The sequence below is a fragment of the Phoxinus phoxinus genome, assembly GCF_949152265.1.
Source record: "Phoxinus phoxinus genome assembly, chromosome: 17".
In the NCBI taxonomy this organism is placed as follows: Eukaryota; Metazoa; Chordata; class Actinopteri; order Cypriniformes; family Leuciscidae; genus Phoxinus; species Phoxinus phoxinus.
Genome location: NC_136892.1, coordinates 25,775,061 through 25,789,963, shown reverse-complemented (window position 1 = coordinate 25,789,963; position 14,903 = coordinate 25,775,061). Strand labels below are relative to the sequence as shown.

The following is a 14,903-nucleotide window of genomic DNA, read 5'->3' as shown; positions in this document are numbered from 1 at the left end:
TTCAACATGAGGGGTCCAGGGATGTAGGTCCATGGGGTCCATGTAAAAATTGCGTTTTAGTAGAAAAAAAAAAAATATGGGAAGAAATGATAAACTAAAATATTTAAAATACATTTAACATACGTACTACTATAGTGACTAAGGAAAACTATAGAAACTAAATATTTTCCAAATAATCACATTTGTAATTTTTTTTACAGTAAAATTGTGTCTTTATAAATGAAAATACATAGCTGCCTTTTACATGTTAAGATTGGGGCCGGGTGTCCATTCCACAAAGTTGATCATATTTGGGGGTCCATGGCACCTTAAAGATTGAAAACCCCTGATTTGAATCATCATGCTCACCCCTTATGATTTCAGCTACAACTCCTCCAGTCTGAATGGACAGATTAAGCTCTTCCTGAAGCGCTGCACCAATCTTAGCATCGGACACCCCCAACATGGACTTCTTTTTACCCCCGGACGGAAGGTTGGTCTCCAAGAACAACTTGAGATCCGCATGGACAACTCCTGCCAGGATCAGATGAGGAACAAAGTGTCAGTAATTGTAGGTCACGATTTGTGAGTTAACAAATCAACCTCAGATGATCAGTTTGTAGGTATGCTGTCGTCACAAGAATTCAGTGGATTGACAGATTATATATACATCATTTCATCAGTGAAGGAATTTGAAATGACCTTCCTGTCTCTTACCTTCTGAAATGGCATTGATATTTTCCAGAGCAGTCTGGGCGGATTTAAAGGGGAAGAATGCACTCAGTCGGATTACGCTACTGAATTTGCCAACATTTAGGACACTTTCCTCCACCTATGAAAGACCAAGAATCATAATTAGTATTAGTCACTCGACACTGAGAACACCAGAGCCTGAGCACACAGAGCTCTCATTCTCCATCTTCATTAGTTTACGATCTGTCTAACACGTTATCAGGTAGAACTGTTATTCAAAAAAATAAACATCTGCCGTGGTAGATATACATTGTCACCATCTAAGCAGAAATACATAATCATGCTTCTCCTGGTTCCCTCCAAGTTGCGTTACATTTTCTCCTTGGCGTTAAGGTTTAAAGGTCCATCTATCACCGTTTTTCAGAATTAGTTTGTGGAGTAAATATATAGGCTATAATCTGTGTACATGGCTTTTTTTTTTTTTTAATGGCGGTGCTTATGTTCCGTGTGCGTTCGGCCAGTTATTACACACTTATGTCATTGGTAGTTCCTATTGTGCTGGATTAGACCCTAGGAGCTAATTTAGTTCCCCCAAAAGGCATTCCTGGAGCTAAAATAGTTCCAGTTCCCCCGGTGCAAACACGCCAAAAAGTTGGAATTTCCACCGATAGATCTAGAAAGGAACTACAAAAAGATTCCTCTGATGCAAAAGCCCTAATAGCAACAGATCTCTATATTCTGACATGCATCCATTATTGAAAATGGGGGAGGGGTGACTAAACGGTTGAAAAAGTCTTGCATAGATCACCAGAAAAGCCTGTCAGTTTCACTGTAAAATACAGTTGTGACAAAAAAAAAAAAAAATTTGTTAGATCTATAACATACATTACATTAAAAATCCTACAATCTTTGAATTCTATGCTCACATTTGGACTACTTTTCAAAAGGTACTTATGGCTGGAATTTGAACCAACAATCTTCTGATTACATGCCCAAATCTAAACCCTTCTCCACATTGTTGGTATGGACAAAAATTCTCTTTAATTTCCTTAATATACAAACCTGAGGTAGCAGCATTCCAATCTCTTCAACTTCTTTGACAGCAAATAATGCATATCCAGCTGCATGCTCAAACAACACGTGTAAAAGCACCTGAGAGAGAAAGAGTAAAATTATTAATTACCATTAATACCATAAAAATTAAATTACAACAAAAAGTGACAAAGTCCTAAATGCTTAATTCCCATAACAACCAACAAATAATATAAATAAATGTTGTGAATCTGAACTGTTAAAGGTTGCAGGTCAACACCAGCACGTGTTTGAAAGCACACATGGTGGTGGCACTTCCAGGCACAAAGAAGCCTCGTTTTAAAGTTTTTAATATGATAATACAGCATTGCGTAAGCAGAAGATAACAACAGTCGTTAATAAACTACCCATGTTTAGATTTTATTACATTAGAGCTTGAAGCTGGGGAGAAACACATTAGCATGGGTTAGCACAGACACACCACGTGCTACTCCAGTGGATCAAATACTCAGCGCCTCACTTTTAGAACTGAACAACATCTTATAGCACTGAGATCAGAACCAGAACATCGGTCCAAAACACTAACAGGAGGTGAGTGAAACATTACGAGCTCGTTAGTTTGAATTAAATGGCTGCCGTGGGCTTTAATATCACATCGAGGCCTTGTCTTACCGGATTTGCCCATTTATCCTCTCAAGTAAGTTAATTGTATATAACGTTATGCGATTTATATCGTGCGAGCACATAATACATGTGTTCAATAAACTAATTAAAACAATTGTAATAATAGCAAGAAAGAGCAAATCTACACATCTCTACAAACATGCATGTCGGCCATTATAAAAGCCAGATTTATAATACAACACGGTTGTGATATTCAAAACGTTGCGAAACACCGATCTGCTAATTTCTAAAGATTGCATAAAGAAATATTGCATGTTTTACCATGTTTACTGATCTCGTGCGCCACGCACGAGGGAGCGTTCCGTTCCTTCGGATCACTTGAACAGGAAAGAATTCACATGCGCTCAAGTACGAAAACCCACATGATTCAGTCACGCAGGCTATCGCGAGATTTTAAAAGGGCGGGATTTTGCGTCGCCTGTTGGAAATGCTTGGAAGTGCAAGATGCGTGGCACACGAATGGACATTCCCGTTTGCTGGAGAGGAATGATAAAATAATATTAAAAGTACCAAAATTGATTAGAGTGTAACGTTACTGGTAACCAAGAGAGGGCCTTATTCGAAAAGTAGCTACCATCCTCAAATCGTTTTAGGCGCAATAAATTAGAGAATTGATATGAACAGTTTTTATGAAATTGTTTTTATATAAAAATGATTTAAAAGTCATTCTGATTCAAATAATCGTATATCAATTCAATAGGCTAGTTTATGTAAAAAAAAAAAGAATAAAAAAAGAAAAAGAAAGAATGATGGCCAATGCCTGTCTATTTAAATTAGGCCTATTCAAATTAATTTGTTAATTTAAAGTTTAATGTTTATTAAATAGTAGGCTATTTCAAACACATTAATACGTCTATAAAACAGGTTTTCCACAAAGAATTTTGTGAATGAACTTCTTGTTGCCAGACCAATGCTGTCCAAAAAACTTCCATCTGAATGTTCTGCTGTTTGCAAACTCTTGCAGGAACAAATTTGCAGGTCTTCATAAATTAAATGTATCTGCTATGGTCATGGGTGTCTCTGCTTCATGTGAGAGCTCATTCTCTACTCTGGCAAGAATTTTGACACCATTCCACCGAACAATTCTTCATGAGAGGAAAAAAAAAACTTGTGCTTTTAGCTCATGAAAAAGCAATAACACATGATCTGGACATGGCATGGCATGGATGAGTTTTTCACAAAATTTCAAGACTTGCCCTGTTTTCCTCAAATCTAAAAAATAAAATATTAAAAATGTAAAAAAGAAAAGAAAAATAATCTTAATATAGCCTACATAAGAATGTAAAAATATTTTTTTTTTAAATAACGATGGCCAAAAATCGGTAATGTTATAGGCTACTATATAACAGACATGACAATAATTCTTAAGAAAAAACGCATTTCAGATAAAATTAACATTTTGAGTTTGTAACAGTTTTCTAAAATGAGCAAAAAGCTGATGTTGTAAATGGTATATAGTGATGTAAATAGTTATTTTAAAAGACCTGCCGCTTTTTATCAAATCTAAAGTTACTTAGGCTAATTGATACAAGATCTGTTAAAGGGTAAAATAAATATATTACATATATGCAACAAGAGAGAATGTAAAAATAAACATGTTTTACATTTTTTGCGCCATATATATTAGTTACTAAATAGTTGCAAAATATGTACAAAAAATATTAAAAATAAAGAAAACAAACACAATAATAACAAACAAACATCCCTAACAATTGCCTTAAATATGATATTAAAACTATATCAATAGACATGTGAGACTAACATGTCCCCCCCACCAATCCCCCAATCGGCTTGGCCCACCTTTCATCTCATATTTGGAGCCGGCCTGTCTCAAAAAGTTAAACATGCTTCTTTCCAATAAGCCGATCTAGCTACATGCTGCACGCATTTGCCCAATAAAAATGTATTAATGTGACTGAGCGTGTCGATAGAAAGACAAATTGCCCATATATATTTGATGCAGGGAACATTTCAAGAGTTATGATAGGAAACAGTGCTGGTTGCACACTCACCCTTCCACTAATTATCAGAGAAATGTGCCATAATGTACGACCCACAGCAATAAATAGCAGTGTTGACTTCATATTTTAAAAGAGAATTGAATTTATGACTTTATATCCACATCAGATGGGAATGCAGACAAAGTCCAGAAACAACAAAACACACACACTTTTTTTTTTTTTCATATAGTTCACCCAAAAATTAAAATTCTGTCATTTTACTCTCTCTCTCAAGTTGTTCAAAACCTGTAATTTCTTTCTTCTGCATATACAAAATAATATATTTAGGAGAATATGGCCCTATTGACTTTCATTTAGGCTATGGGAAAAAATAGCCACTGTTTGGTTACCGACATTCTTCAAAATATCTTCTTTTCAACAGAAGAAAGAAATTCATACAGGTTTGGAGCAACTTACTTGAGAGTGAATAAATGATGAAAGAATTTTCACTTTTGGGTGAAACCTGTAATGTTTTAATATTTTATTCTGGAATACTCAAAATGCTTAAAACCCAACAGGGAATGTTCTCAAAACTGTGGCTAATGTTCTGCCAAGGTTGTCTAGAAGTTTTAAACTAATGATCTTCCGTTAGCAGAACGTTAGTTCAAAGTTATCTGGTCTCTTAATGTTCTCAGAACGCTACAAAAACGTTATTTATACATTGTTCATGGAACTTTTTTTTCTTGACACATTTTAGTCGGATGTTCATCCAAACTATTTTTTTTTTAATGTTAGTTGTTTCAGAACATTTAGAGAACATTCAAAAGTAGCGTTCCCATAGTTATTGCAGAATTATAAAATGGGAATGTTCCTCTAACTTTAGCATAACCAAGAAAAAAAAAAAGAAAAAACGGGAGCAGAACGCTACCTGGGCAAATACACTTACTGAGCTCTAACATACAAAAACGTAACTACACCAAGAGGTATATACAACCAAGTAATGTCAAGTCCTTATAGTGTCTCTCGCTTGTCTCCATGGTCAAGGTGGAGGAGTTTATGGAAACATACGTCAGAGAAAGTAAATAAGAGCTTTGAGGGTTCCTATAAATCTGACTGCTCTCTGACCACTGACACAAACATAAAGCCTGTCACGGAGACCACCTGCATGCTGTTCAAAGGTATACTCTCTCGACCGCTCTGTCTCTCTCACTCTTCCTGATTTTATCATAAAATAGATCCTCTAATTCTCTCTGACGTGTCACAACTGGAACTAACTTATCAACCAAAGCACGAGTATACACTGTTATCTCCCATGTTGTGTTTAACACTTGCTGATTTGTGTTTTTACATGTCGCCCAAAGATGCGCGGAGCGGTTACAGGATGTTTGGTCCTGGTGTATATTGTTGCTCTTCAGGCTGACCAAGCAGATGGACACATCACATTCTTCAGCCCCAAAGAGATGAGAGAGCTCAGGGTGAGTATTCATTTCAATTCAACCTCCAGTTAAACCTGAGTTGTCCAAGAAAGAAGTTGTTTTGTTTCTCCCTTCATCTTCAACAGGAAAAAGAGGGAAGGAAGGATGCTGATCCACAGGCAGAGGAAGTTTTGATTGACGAGACTGGAGGAGAGCTAGTGGTGAGGAATCAGCATTTTTTTACGGATTTCATAATATATTTGAGTTTCTGATTGGCTGATTCTATCTGAAGGGCCAGCCTATAGAAATAGGGCTGAAGCTTACTGCTAAAAAGGGCCACATTGGATCCGCTTTTGGTAAGATGCTGCAGAACATTGAAGAGACAGAGACGGGTAAGGAGAATTTAAATCCGTGTAGTAAAATGTCTTTCTATATTTCATATATACACGCTGACCACTCTGGTGTTTGTGCTCTATTTTGACAGTGAAATAAGGCTGGAATTTTAATCTGCATTCAACGACAATTGCAGTCTGATGATTCGCCACAACTGCAAGCACAAATATTTTGTCTATGAATGTGAATAAATGAATCACAATAAAATGAAATTACATGCAAATTCAGTTTCTTGTCATATATAGGTGAATTTTTCAACTGTTAAACAACATGCTAAATTGCCGTTTGCATCTGTTTTAATTTGACTCTTATTTGGCTCATAATTTGCCTTGTTTCTTGTATTTTGTTAAATTTGTTACTATTTCTACATGAATAAATATCGACATTTACCAAATGGTTACAGTAAAATCAGCTCAGCTTTACATTTTATACCTTGTGATTTACTCTACCATGCAAAAGTTGTAATTCTTTTTAAAGAAGTCCCTTATACTCAAAGCTGCATTTATCTGATGAAAACACAGTGAAATAGTGTGTGATATATTATTATAATTTCAAAGATCTGTTTTCTATTTAAATATTTTATGTATTTTATTCCTGTGATGGCAAGGCTGAATTTTTAACATCATTGCTCCAGGATTCAGTGTCACATGATCCTTCAGAAATATTTTGAATATGCTAATTTGCCGCTTAAGAAATATTTATTAGTTATGCTGCTTAACATTTTTAAAGAACAACCTAAATAGAAATATAATTTTTTTTGAACAATGTAAAAGTCTTGACTGTCACTTTCAATCAATTTAATGCATCCTCGCTCAATAAAATTATTCATTTCTTATAAAATCTTACCAACCACAAACTTTTAGATAGGATGATGTGTTTTAGTCATAAATAGCATGTGTTTGTGTGAATTGAATGTTCACGGTTTCAATATAATGTCAGCTTGAGTAGTGGTCAGCATCTTGGTTGGATATAATAGGATACATGCCCAGATTTGAGCTTTTGTTTTATTATAGAGGCAGTCTGATATTACAAAACTCTTGATAACAAATAGAGAACATATGTTGAATCCGTTGGATGCGTTTACTGTTTACATGAAAAAAGTAGGAATTCACATTGCATTTTGAGAGTGCTTCTTCATTCCGTTTCCCATTGGTAAGTTTGAGAAAATAACTACCACATTGCAGAAGGTATAACATCAAAAACAGTGGTCAAAAAAGAGAGACATAATGGCAGAATTAGCCTTTATATGTTATTTATTCAAAGAGGTTTTGTAAAATATATTTAATATGCTTGATCTGCTCTATACAAAAGGTTAACATTACAACAATCAGAAACAGCCAAGTCTGATGGAGCTTAAGGAGAAGTTAAAATTGGGCAAAAGTTACATTTCAGTCGGTTTCCCATAAAGTTTCAAAACACATGGAATAGCACATGATGGGTCACGTGGACTGCTTAAATGTGCATCTGTGTTCGGTGTTTGGTGAAGAACAGCAAGGCCATTCTGCTAAACCAACCTCTTTTCATATGGTTTAGAGAAACATGACGGTGAATTAATGATGAATTAATATCTATTCTTAAGTGGACTGTCCATTTATGATTAAGCAGTCAGTCTCTCACAGAACTCATATTCCTTCACTCCGAGAGCAGGATCTCTGGCAAGAGGTGCGGGAAGGACAAGGGAACAGTCACTGTTGAAGTATTTTCCACTTACTCCATCTGTTTCCTCAGACACTGCGCAGTATATTGGGCCGAAAGCCCCCTCCTCAGCAGTCTATGGTGGAAAAATGCACACACACATAAAGTCAATGGATAATAAACAATTTATGTTGAATAGTCACCACATGTTAAAACAAGTGTCAATTTGACAAATCGCATTTGCTGTTATGATATTGTAGTGCACTTGTGGGGTTTGTGTCCTTCTAGTGTTTAAATGAAACTTACGTCACTGGTCTCGATGTCAGTAAGAATTGCACAATAAAAAAACATTCTAATTACCAAGTACTTTTGATTTCAAACCTTCCAGGAAAACTAGCCATTTCTGCTTCTTAGTCATCAATAGTGACGCATGTTCTCTCTCTCCCTTTCTTTTGTAACAATCAATGTGAAATTGGACTATTATGCTTTTTCGTATATATCTTTTGATTCAGTATGTAATATAGCTGTTTGTGAATTGAAAAGGTCAGCAAAGTTTCAAAGATCAAAGTGCACAATAAAAAAAAAGATTGTCCCCCAAAAGAAAGAACCAATTCTGAACTGCCTGAAACGAGTCATCCTCAGTAAGTCTTACTTCCTGCACAAACCTATGTAAGTTTGTCACAAATTTGACCCGCCCTCAAACACTAGGGGCCCTATTTTAACGATCTGAAACGCAAGTATCAAATGCGAAACGCAAGTAACTTTGTGGGCAGATAATCTTGCTATTATACCGGGGGGATAAATGACTCTAGCGCCCGACGCAAATCTAAAATGGGTTGGTCTGAAGTAGCTACATTACTCACAGGTGTGGTTTGGGCGTAACGTGAAATAAACCAATCAGAGCCTCATCTCACATTCCCTTTAAGAGCAGGCGCGCTTGTTCCATGGCGGATTGCAATTATAACGGCGGATTTGCCAGGCGCACGCATCTTACATGATGGTAAAGGTGATTTCGCAGTCTTCAGAATTTTGTTTCCTGGTTCTTGACGGACAACCCACCTTGTCCTTATATACCGATGTGTCTTAGAGCCGGACAGTAAAGGAGTACATTTACTTGAGTACAGTACAGTACAATTTTGAGGGATCTGTACTTTACTCAAGTATAATTTTTGAGGAGTAGGCCTAGGCTGATCATTACTTTACTCAAGTACATTTGAGAGGTAAATATTGTATGCTACTCTTTACTCCGCTACATTTCTATCCATAACATTATTCTAAAAAAATAAAAATAAAGGAAAAAAAAGGAAAAAAGAAAAATCTCGGAAATCCTCAATTTGTTGTTTCCCTCTCAAACGTGACTGGATTGTGCAGGCGCCACTGATTGGGACAGCCTATCAGCAATCACCGTTCAGGTTCAGAGGTGTGTCAGAACATTGCTATATTGCCTTTTTTGCTGGTTTAGGTTTATTGATTTGATTGATGAAAAAACGGAGAAACTCGCATGTACACACAATTGTTAGCTGAATTTTCTTTTCTGATATTACACATTAATGTAAGCTGAGCATTTGCTTTGATGTTCTTGAGTATGCGGTGTGTTTAACACAGTCAGGATAAAATGTGGGTGCAAAAAATCCATTAAAACTCTAGCAGAGGTTTATCAGAGCGTTGCCATTGTGCTGTTGCCTTGTATTGCCTTTATTTAATGTTAAATAAAGCAACATGGTAAAAAGATGAAAATTACTTGATTTTACTTTCAATTCCTTTTACATTATCCAAGGTATTAACATTTTTCATAACTCCATGTAGGACGTTTCTGTACATAAATGTAAGCACTGTGGCAGTAGTAATGTAATATTTAGAAACTTGATACTCAAGTAAAAGTACTGAAGTACTTTTTTTAAAAGTACTTGAGTAGACATCTGACTGTAGTACTTTTACTTGTACTTGAGTAAAATTTTAGCAAGGGGTATCTGTACTTTTACTCAAGTAATGAAGCTGTGTATACTCTGTCCGCCTCTGCTTGGCACTATTGATCAAACAGGTTTGATCCGTCATCACTATTAGCCTGAATAATTTGGGTAAATGTGTAAGCGATTTATGCCTATTTTTTCACATCTTCATGGACACCACAATGATTTCCCTCGTGTGGTAATATTTTCCTTGTAATTATGTATGGTTTGGAAAAATGGGAACTGCTGCGTCTGTGTAATTGAGAGAAGCAAAGTGTTTGCGTGTTGTGCACATGCCACATTATGGCCAAGCATGCCCCCTTAAAATAGCATCTGAATAACGCGCCACTGACTTTAGACTAGGTTTTTCCTGGTCTGTGGTGGAATTGTTTTCTGGAACTGCAAAATAACACCAGGGAACGTTTGCGTTAGAACACGCCTCCTCTTTTCGCTGAACCGCCCCCGTGTTTTGTTGCTTTAAATCTCTTGACAAACTAAAAGACGTAAATGACATTTGTATGCTGCATTCTAAATAAAATATATAGATTGTACTGACTGTCAGCTTGTTTATTTTACTCAAGATAAGGATTTATTAAGTCCAAATGTCATTGTCAGAAACTCTGCTTCTAACCACAGCTCGAGAGCTGTTGTTCCAACCACACAACTTTGCGATGCTTTTTGCGAATGTTCGTTGGAACTATGGTTTCGGGAAACACCGACACGTTGAACTATGCTGATAATGACGGAAACACAGTTGGCTTACTATGCTTTTGGGAAACACACCCCAAAGCAGAGTAGAAGTGCCAACTAGCCTCTCCCTATGGAGGATCCCTTTACCACTCTACAGATAAAGCATTGTGGAAAATTTGCGTATCTACCCCGTAGTGATAAAATAAAATAAAGTTCTGTATCAAATTTATAGGCAGGACAAGTGAGTTTAGGCTTGGTTTGTAGAGAATTACAAACATGCGCACATATATTCAAACGCACATAACTATAGAATTCATTCTTGATGCGCACGTGAGCGCCATCAGCGTTTCTCACAGGTTCGCGTTTAAAGTCTGTTTAGAGAGAACGGTGTCGTCTTAGCGGCCCCTGATTTAATAACAAATTATCCTTTCGACGGAAGTGAATCAATCGAAACTAACTTTAGCTGGAAAATAACATTATTCAAGAACCGCTATAAAGCCAAAACAATCTGTTACCTTAAATTATACGTGTATCTCTGTAAAGCAGCTTTGAAACAATCTACATTGTTAAAAGCGCTATATAAATGAAGATGAGTTGACTTGACTTGAGTAGACCAATCACAACAGACTGGGCCATCTGACCAATCAGAACAGAGTAGGCTAAACGAAAGGAGGGGTTTAAAGAGACTGAATCTTCGAAAGAACCTTTTTTGACTCTTTGATAAATGAGGAGATGTGCAATGTATATTATGAGAATATTAAAGTTTTATTGACCTTTGATGCATGTAAACCTATAATAGGAGACCATCAAAATAAAATTAGGAACCTTTAAAACAGCATAACACTTTAAACTAACCAAACTAAATAAAACAGAAAAACAGCATAAGACTTAAACATAACAAACTTCTAAGTTTAGTCGCTCCTGTGTACAGCTGAACTTTAGATGTTATTAAATGGAATGTTTAGGAATTTGTTTCAGAATTGCAGTCAGAATGAAAAGCACTAACACATGTCATCTATTTTGGGAACTAGTCCACTAGTGGTGCCAGAGAAAGTGTTTTTTAACGTCATTGAATTGATAGGTGACTCACTTTGAAGAAGAAAAGGCCGATCAAGTTGAAGAGGAATCGGATAATGAAGTTATAGTTTCTCATTACATCTGTCAAAACTACACCTGGATGCAGAGAGTTTGCCGTCACTCCTAAAACACACACACACAAAATCATGGTAAAGTAAATGGAAGTACAATTCTCATCTTTCCAATATGTGTCTTGACTTTCCATCAAATTCAGTCATAAAAAAAATTTAGTTTGAAAAGAAAGTGAAAACACATGTGTGACGCTCAGTTGTTGGATTCTCTCTTGATGTTGTTTTGAAAAAAACATTTATACACATTTTTAGCTATAGAGTGCATTAAATTGATCATGGTTATAATATAACATCATAGGTTATAATGTATTTATTATATTGCATTATGCACATTATACAGAACAGAATACTGAATCATCAATGCCAAGCAATCAAAATCGAATTATGACTCTGCTCATTTTCTAATGACAGACAGCAGACAGTCAGTATAGTGAGATTCAGTTTGGACATACCTGTGCCCTGAAGTCTTCGTGCCAACTCATTGGTCCAAATGACATTGTGCAGCTTGGTGTGGTTATATGTAGAATCCATCACATGGTTTAGATTGTCCCCACGGAAATGAGCGAAGTCCACTTCACCTTTCCAGTGATTCATTGAAGAAACATTTACAATGCGAGCTGGGGCTGATTTCTTCAAAAGATCTGTGTGACAATAAAAAGAAAAGGCATTATTTATGAGTGTTGCTTTAGAGATGTGTCTTTCTGAGATTGGGAATGTTTGACCTAAAAGCAAACTGGTGAGCAGGAACGGCCCAATGTGGTTGGTTGCAAATGTGATTTCCAACCCATCAGCGGTGATCTTACTGGGAAGGCCTGTAGGAATGAACAAACCACTGTTTGTATGGACATATCACAATATGGACTCATATGAGAAAGAGAGCGAGCGAGATGGTCGTTCCACCTGAGGCTCCAGCGTTATTGACCAGGATGTGTAATTCCTTCTCTTCGTCCAAGATCCGTGCTGCAAACTTCCGGACAGACTCGAGCGACGAGGTGTCAAGCAGACGCAGATGCACGTTCTGGTTCCCACTGCTGTCTCTGATTTCTTGCAGCGCTGCAGTCCCTCGAGCCTCGCTCCGGCACGCCAGGATCACCCGCGCACCACGACGGGCAAAGTCCAGGGCAATGAACTTCCCAATCCCTGAGAGGTAAAATAAGAGTTGAATGACCCAGCAATACACGCTTTAAAAAAGGGGGGCTTTTGCAGGGATGCCATATGATAACAATTTTTGGTTCCTCAAAGAAACTTTTAGTAAACCTGCTTCTTGTTGTGTGAAGAGCATTTTAATAATCTGAACCTTTTGTGAAATTGAAAGATCCCATGGATGTTACAGATTCTTCATGAAACCATGATAATAAAGAACCTTTATTTTTTATATTGTACTGGGAACCGAATTATTTAAGACCATTCCAAAAGCGTGTTAGGCTAAACTTGAACTAAACCAGTCACGCCAGACACATGCCACAAATGTGAGACATCTGGTACTGCATTCACGAGCCTGTCTGCTGGCTTAACCAGTTTGGCAGAGCTTTTACACAACAAACTAGTTTAGGTTTTCTAATAATAAAACATGTTTTAAACTTCCTTGTATTTTTCCCCCCCAGTCACATTACTTATTGTTTCATTATAGGCTACTGTCATTCTGCGTAAAGGGTATTTATTCTTCAAATCTTCCCAATGAAGCATTTGTATTCTCACCAACATTCATTAAAAAAAAATATTTTTTCAATATTTTAAATGGTAACAGTGAGATTCTTACCGGTGTTGGCTCCAGTGATAATCGCAGTTTTCCCTTTTAACTCCACTGGACACGCGCGCGGGTTCCACTGTGCTTTCCGCTGTGCGCGCACAATTATGGCCAAGATCGCCGTTGAAAACATCCATAACGGATGGGAATATATGTCACTCCACTCCAGGTTCATTTAACAAATCCGTGTTACTCAGTTAAAATCCTCTGTTTACTTGGAAGAGACAATATGCCTAGCCCTAATGACCCTGGCAGGACTGCGCACTGTGCGCGCGAACAGGGCAAAGACTGTAAATTCAAGACTACCTCATTCAAACAGAGTAAACACAGGCTCCTCTGGGTCTTAACGTCGGAAATACTTTTATAATAGACCTGCAGCTATAAGCCTACAATTATGAGTAAACGCAGCCACGATTACACTTACAGTACATGATCAGAGCGTGATTATTGTGTTGTTGTTGCTGCAGATAAGGCATGTTGAAGTTTCACTTGGGAACCTAAGAAAAAAAATATTCACACCTGAAAGAAGAACACCCAAACGGACAATTCAATAAATAATATATTTTTATTCAATATATTATTTATTAATATATGATTTTTTTTTTAATTTTGTGATTTTCGATTATTATTATTATGAATAATTAATAATAATACACTTTTTGTGTACTTGTAGGCTAGTGTGTACTTAAAATAGATCGAAACCCCTAAAATATTTGGATTTCATTCATCTTTTATAATGAATTATATAGCCTATGGCTACTAAATCAATAACACAAAAGCAAGAGAATTATCATTTTACACAATAATTCACAAACAATTATATACTATAATAAGCAGGAAACCCAAATTGCCCTCTTGTGTGTGGAACTGCTGCACCAGAAATCAGAATCTGCCTTTGCTAAAAGATTAATTTTTTGACGTCAGAACCCGACGGCTAACATGTTCATACTAAAAGCCAAAAAACTTTTCATTGAGACTTTAAATAGTGCACTATTTGAGGGAACAGCCATTTGGGGGTCCGAAACCATGTGGACGTTATTGAGTGCACTTATTCAATCTCACATTCAATCCCAATACTGGAACTGTGTTCTAGAAATAACTTTGATATTGTATAGGTGCGATTTAAGGATACAACCAATATCTGATTAACGTGAATGCTAGTCTTCTCGACCAGATGTCATCTTTTTTTTCTTTTTCTTTTTACCTTGTAGGATGTTACAACGGGGTCCCTGTCATCAGAGGTGGACAGTAACAAATTACATTTACTGTAGCTACTTAGGCCACTTTTTGAGTATTTATTTATTTTGAGTATTATTTTTTCTGGAAACTTTTTACTTTAACTTCACTGAAAGACAAATATTGTACTTTTTACTCCACTACATTTCTGACAAGGTTCTTGAGTAGAAAGTAGGGGAAACCAGGTACGGTTATAACACTTTTTTCTTCAGTACCTAAAACTACCTTTTTTTTTTAGCTACACGTCTGAAACTTTTAGGCACAGTACCCATATTTGTCTACTACAAATGGCAACAATTTTAATTTCTTCAACTATAACACAGACTTTGTGAGATGATCATAAATACAAGATGGTCCTTTGT

The 14,903-nt window shown here is 36.5% G+C and overlaps 3 protein-coding genes across 4 annotated transcripts in view; 1 reads left to right on the top strand and 2 right to left on the bottom strand.

The window, feature by feature from the left end:
• The window catches only part of nop56 (NOP56 ribonucleoprotein homolog), a 5,692-nt gene extending 2,924 nt beyond the window's left edge, over positions 1 to 2,768 (bottom strand). The window contains exons 1-4 of the mRNA XM_079586014.1: positions 2,650 to 2,768; positions 1,735 to 1,824; positions 697 to 811; positions 261 to 513 (exon numbers count right to left, since the gene is read on the bottom strand). Of these exons, the coding sequence (XP_079442140.1) occupies positions 261 to 513; positions 697 to 811; positions 1,735 to 1,824; positions 2,650 to 2,652 (461 nt within the window). The 5' untranslated portion in view covers positions 2,653 to 2,768. The remainder of the gene's footprint in view (positions 1 to 260; positions 514 to 696; positions 812 to 1,734; positions 1,825 to 2,649) is intronic.
• Positions 1,947 to 6,357, top strand: mlnl (motilin-like). 2 transcript variants are annotated; one of them, XM_079585216.1, is made up of 6 exons: positions 1,947 to 2,295; positions 5,373 to 5,506; positions 5,690 to 5,803; positions 5,890 to 5,964; positions 6,036 to 6,135; positions 6,228 to 6,357. In XM_079585216.1, exons 3-6 carry the CDS (start codon positions 5,690 to 5,692, stop codon positions 6,233 to 6,235), a joined length of 297 nt encoding a protein of 98 aa, XP_079441342.1. In that variant the 5' UTR covers positions 1,947 to 2,295; positions 5,373 to 5,506; the 3' UTR covers positions 6,236 to 6,357. The 2 variants fall into 2 exon arrangements, with proteins under 2 accessions (XP_079441342.1, XP_079441341.1); XM_079585215.1 differs by lacking the exon at positions 5,373 to 5,506 and having other exon boundaries at positions 2,153 to 2,295.
• A 753-nt stretch (positions 6,358 to 7,110) lies between these two features.
• On the bottom strand, positions 7,111 to 13,803 carry LOC306984850 (retinol dehydrogenase 12). The gene is made up of 6 exons (XM_079586555.1): positions 13,318 to 13,803; positions 12,459 to 12,698; positions 12,281 to 12,370; positions 12,011 to 12,199; positions 11,501 to 11,610; positions 7,111 to 7,907 (listed from the first exon to the last, which is right to left on the bottom strand). The coding sequence occupies exons 1-6, from the start codon at positions 13,478 to 13,480 to the stop codon at positions 7,734 to 7,736; spliced, it is 966 nt and encodes a 321-aa protein (XP_079442681.1). The 5' UTR covers positions 13,481 to 13,803; the 3' UTR covers positions 7,111 to 7,733.
• Between the last annotated feature and the right edge of the window lie 1,100 nt (positions 13,804 to 14,903).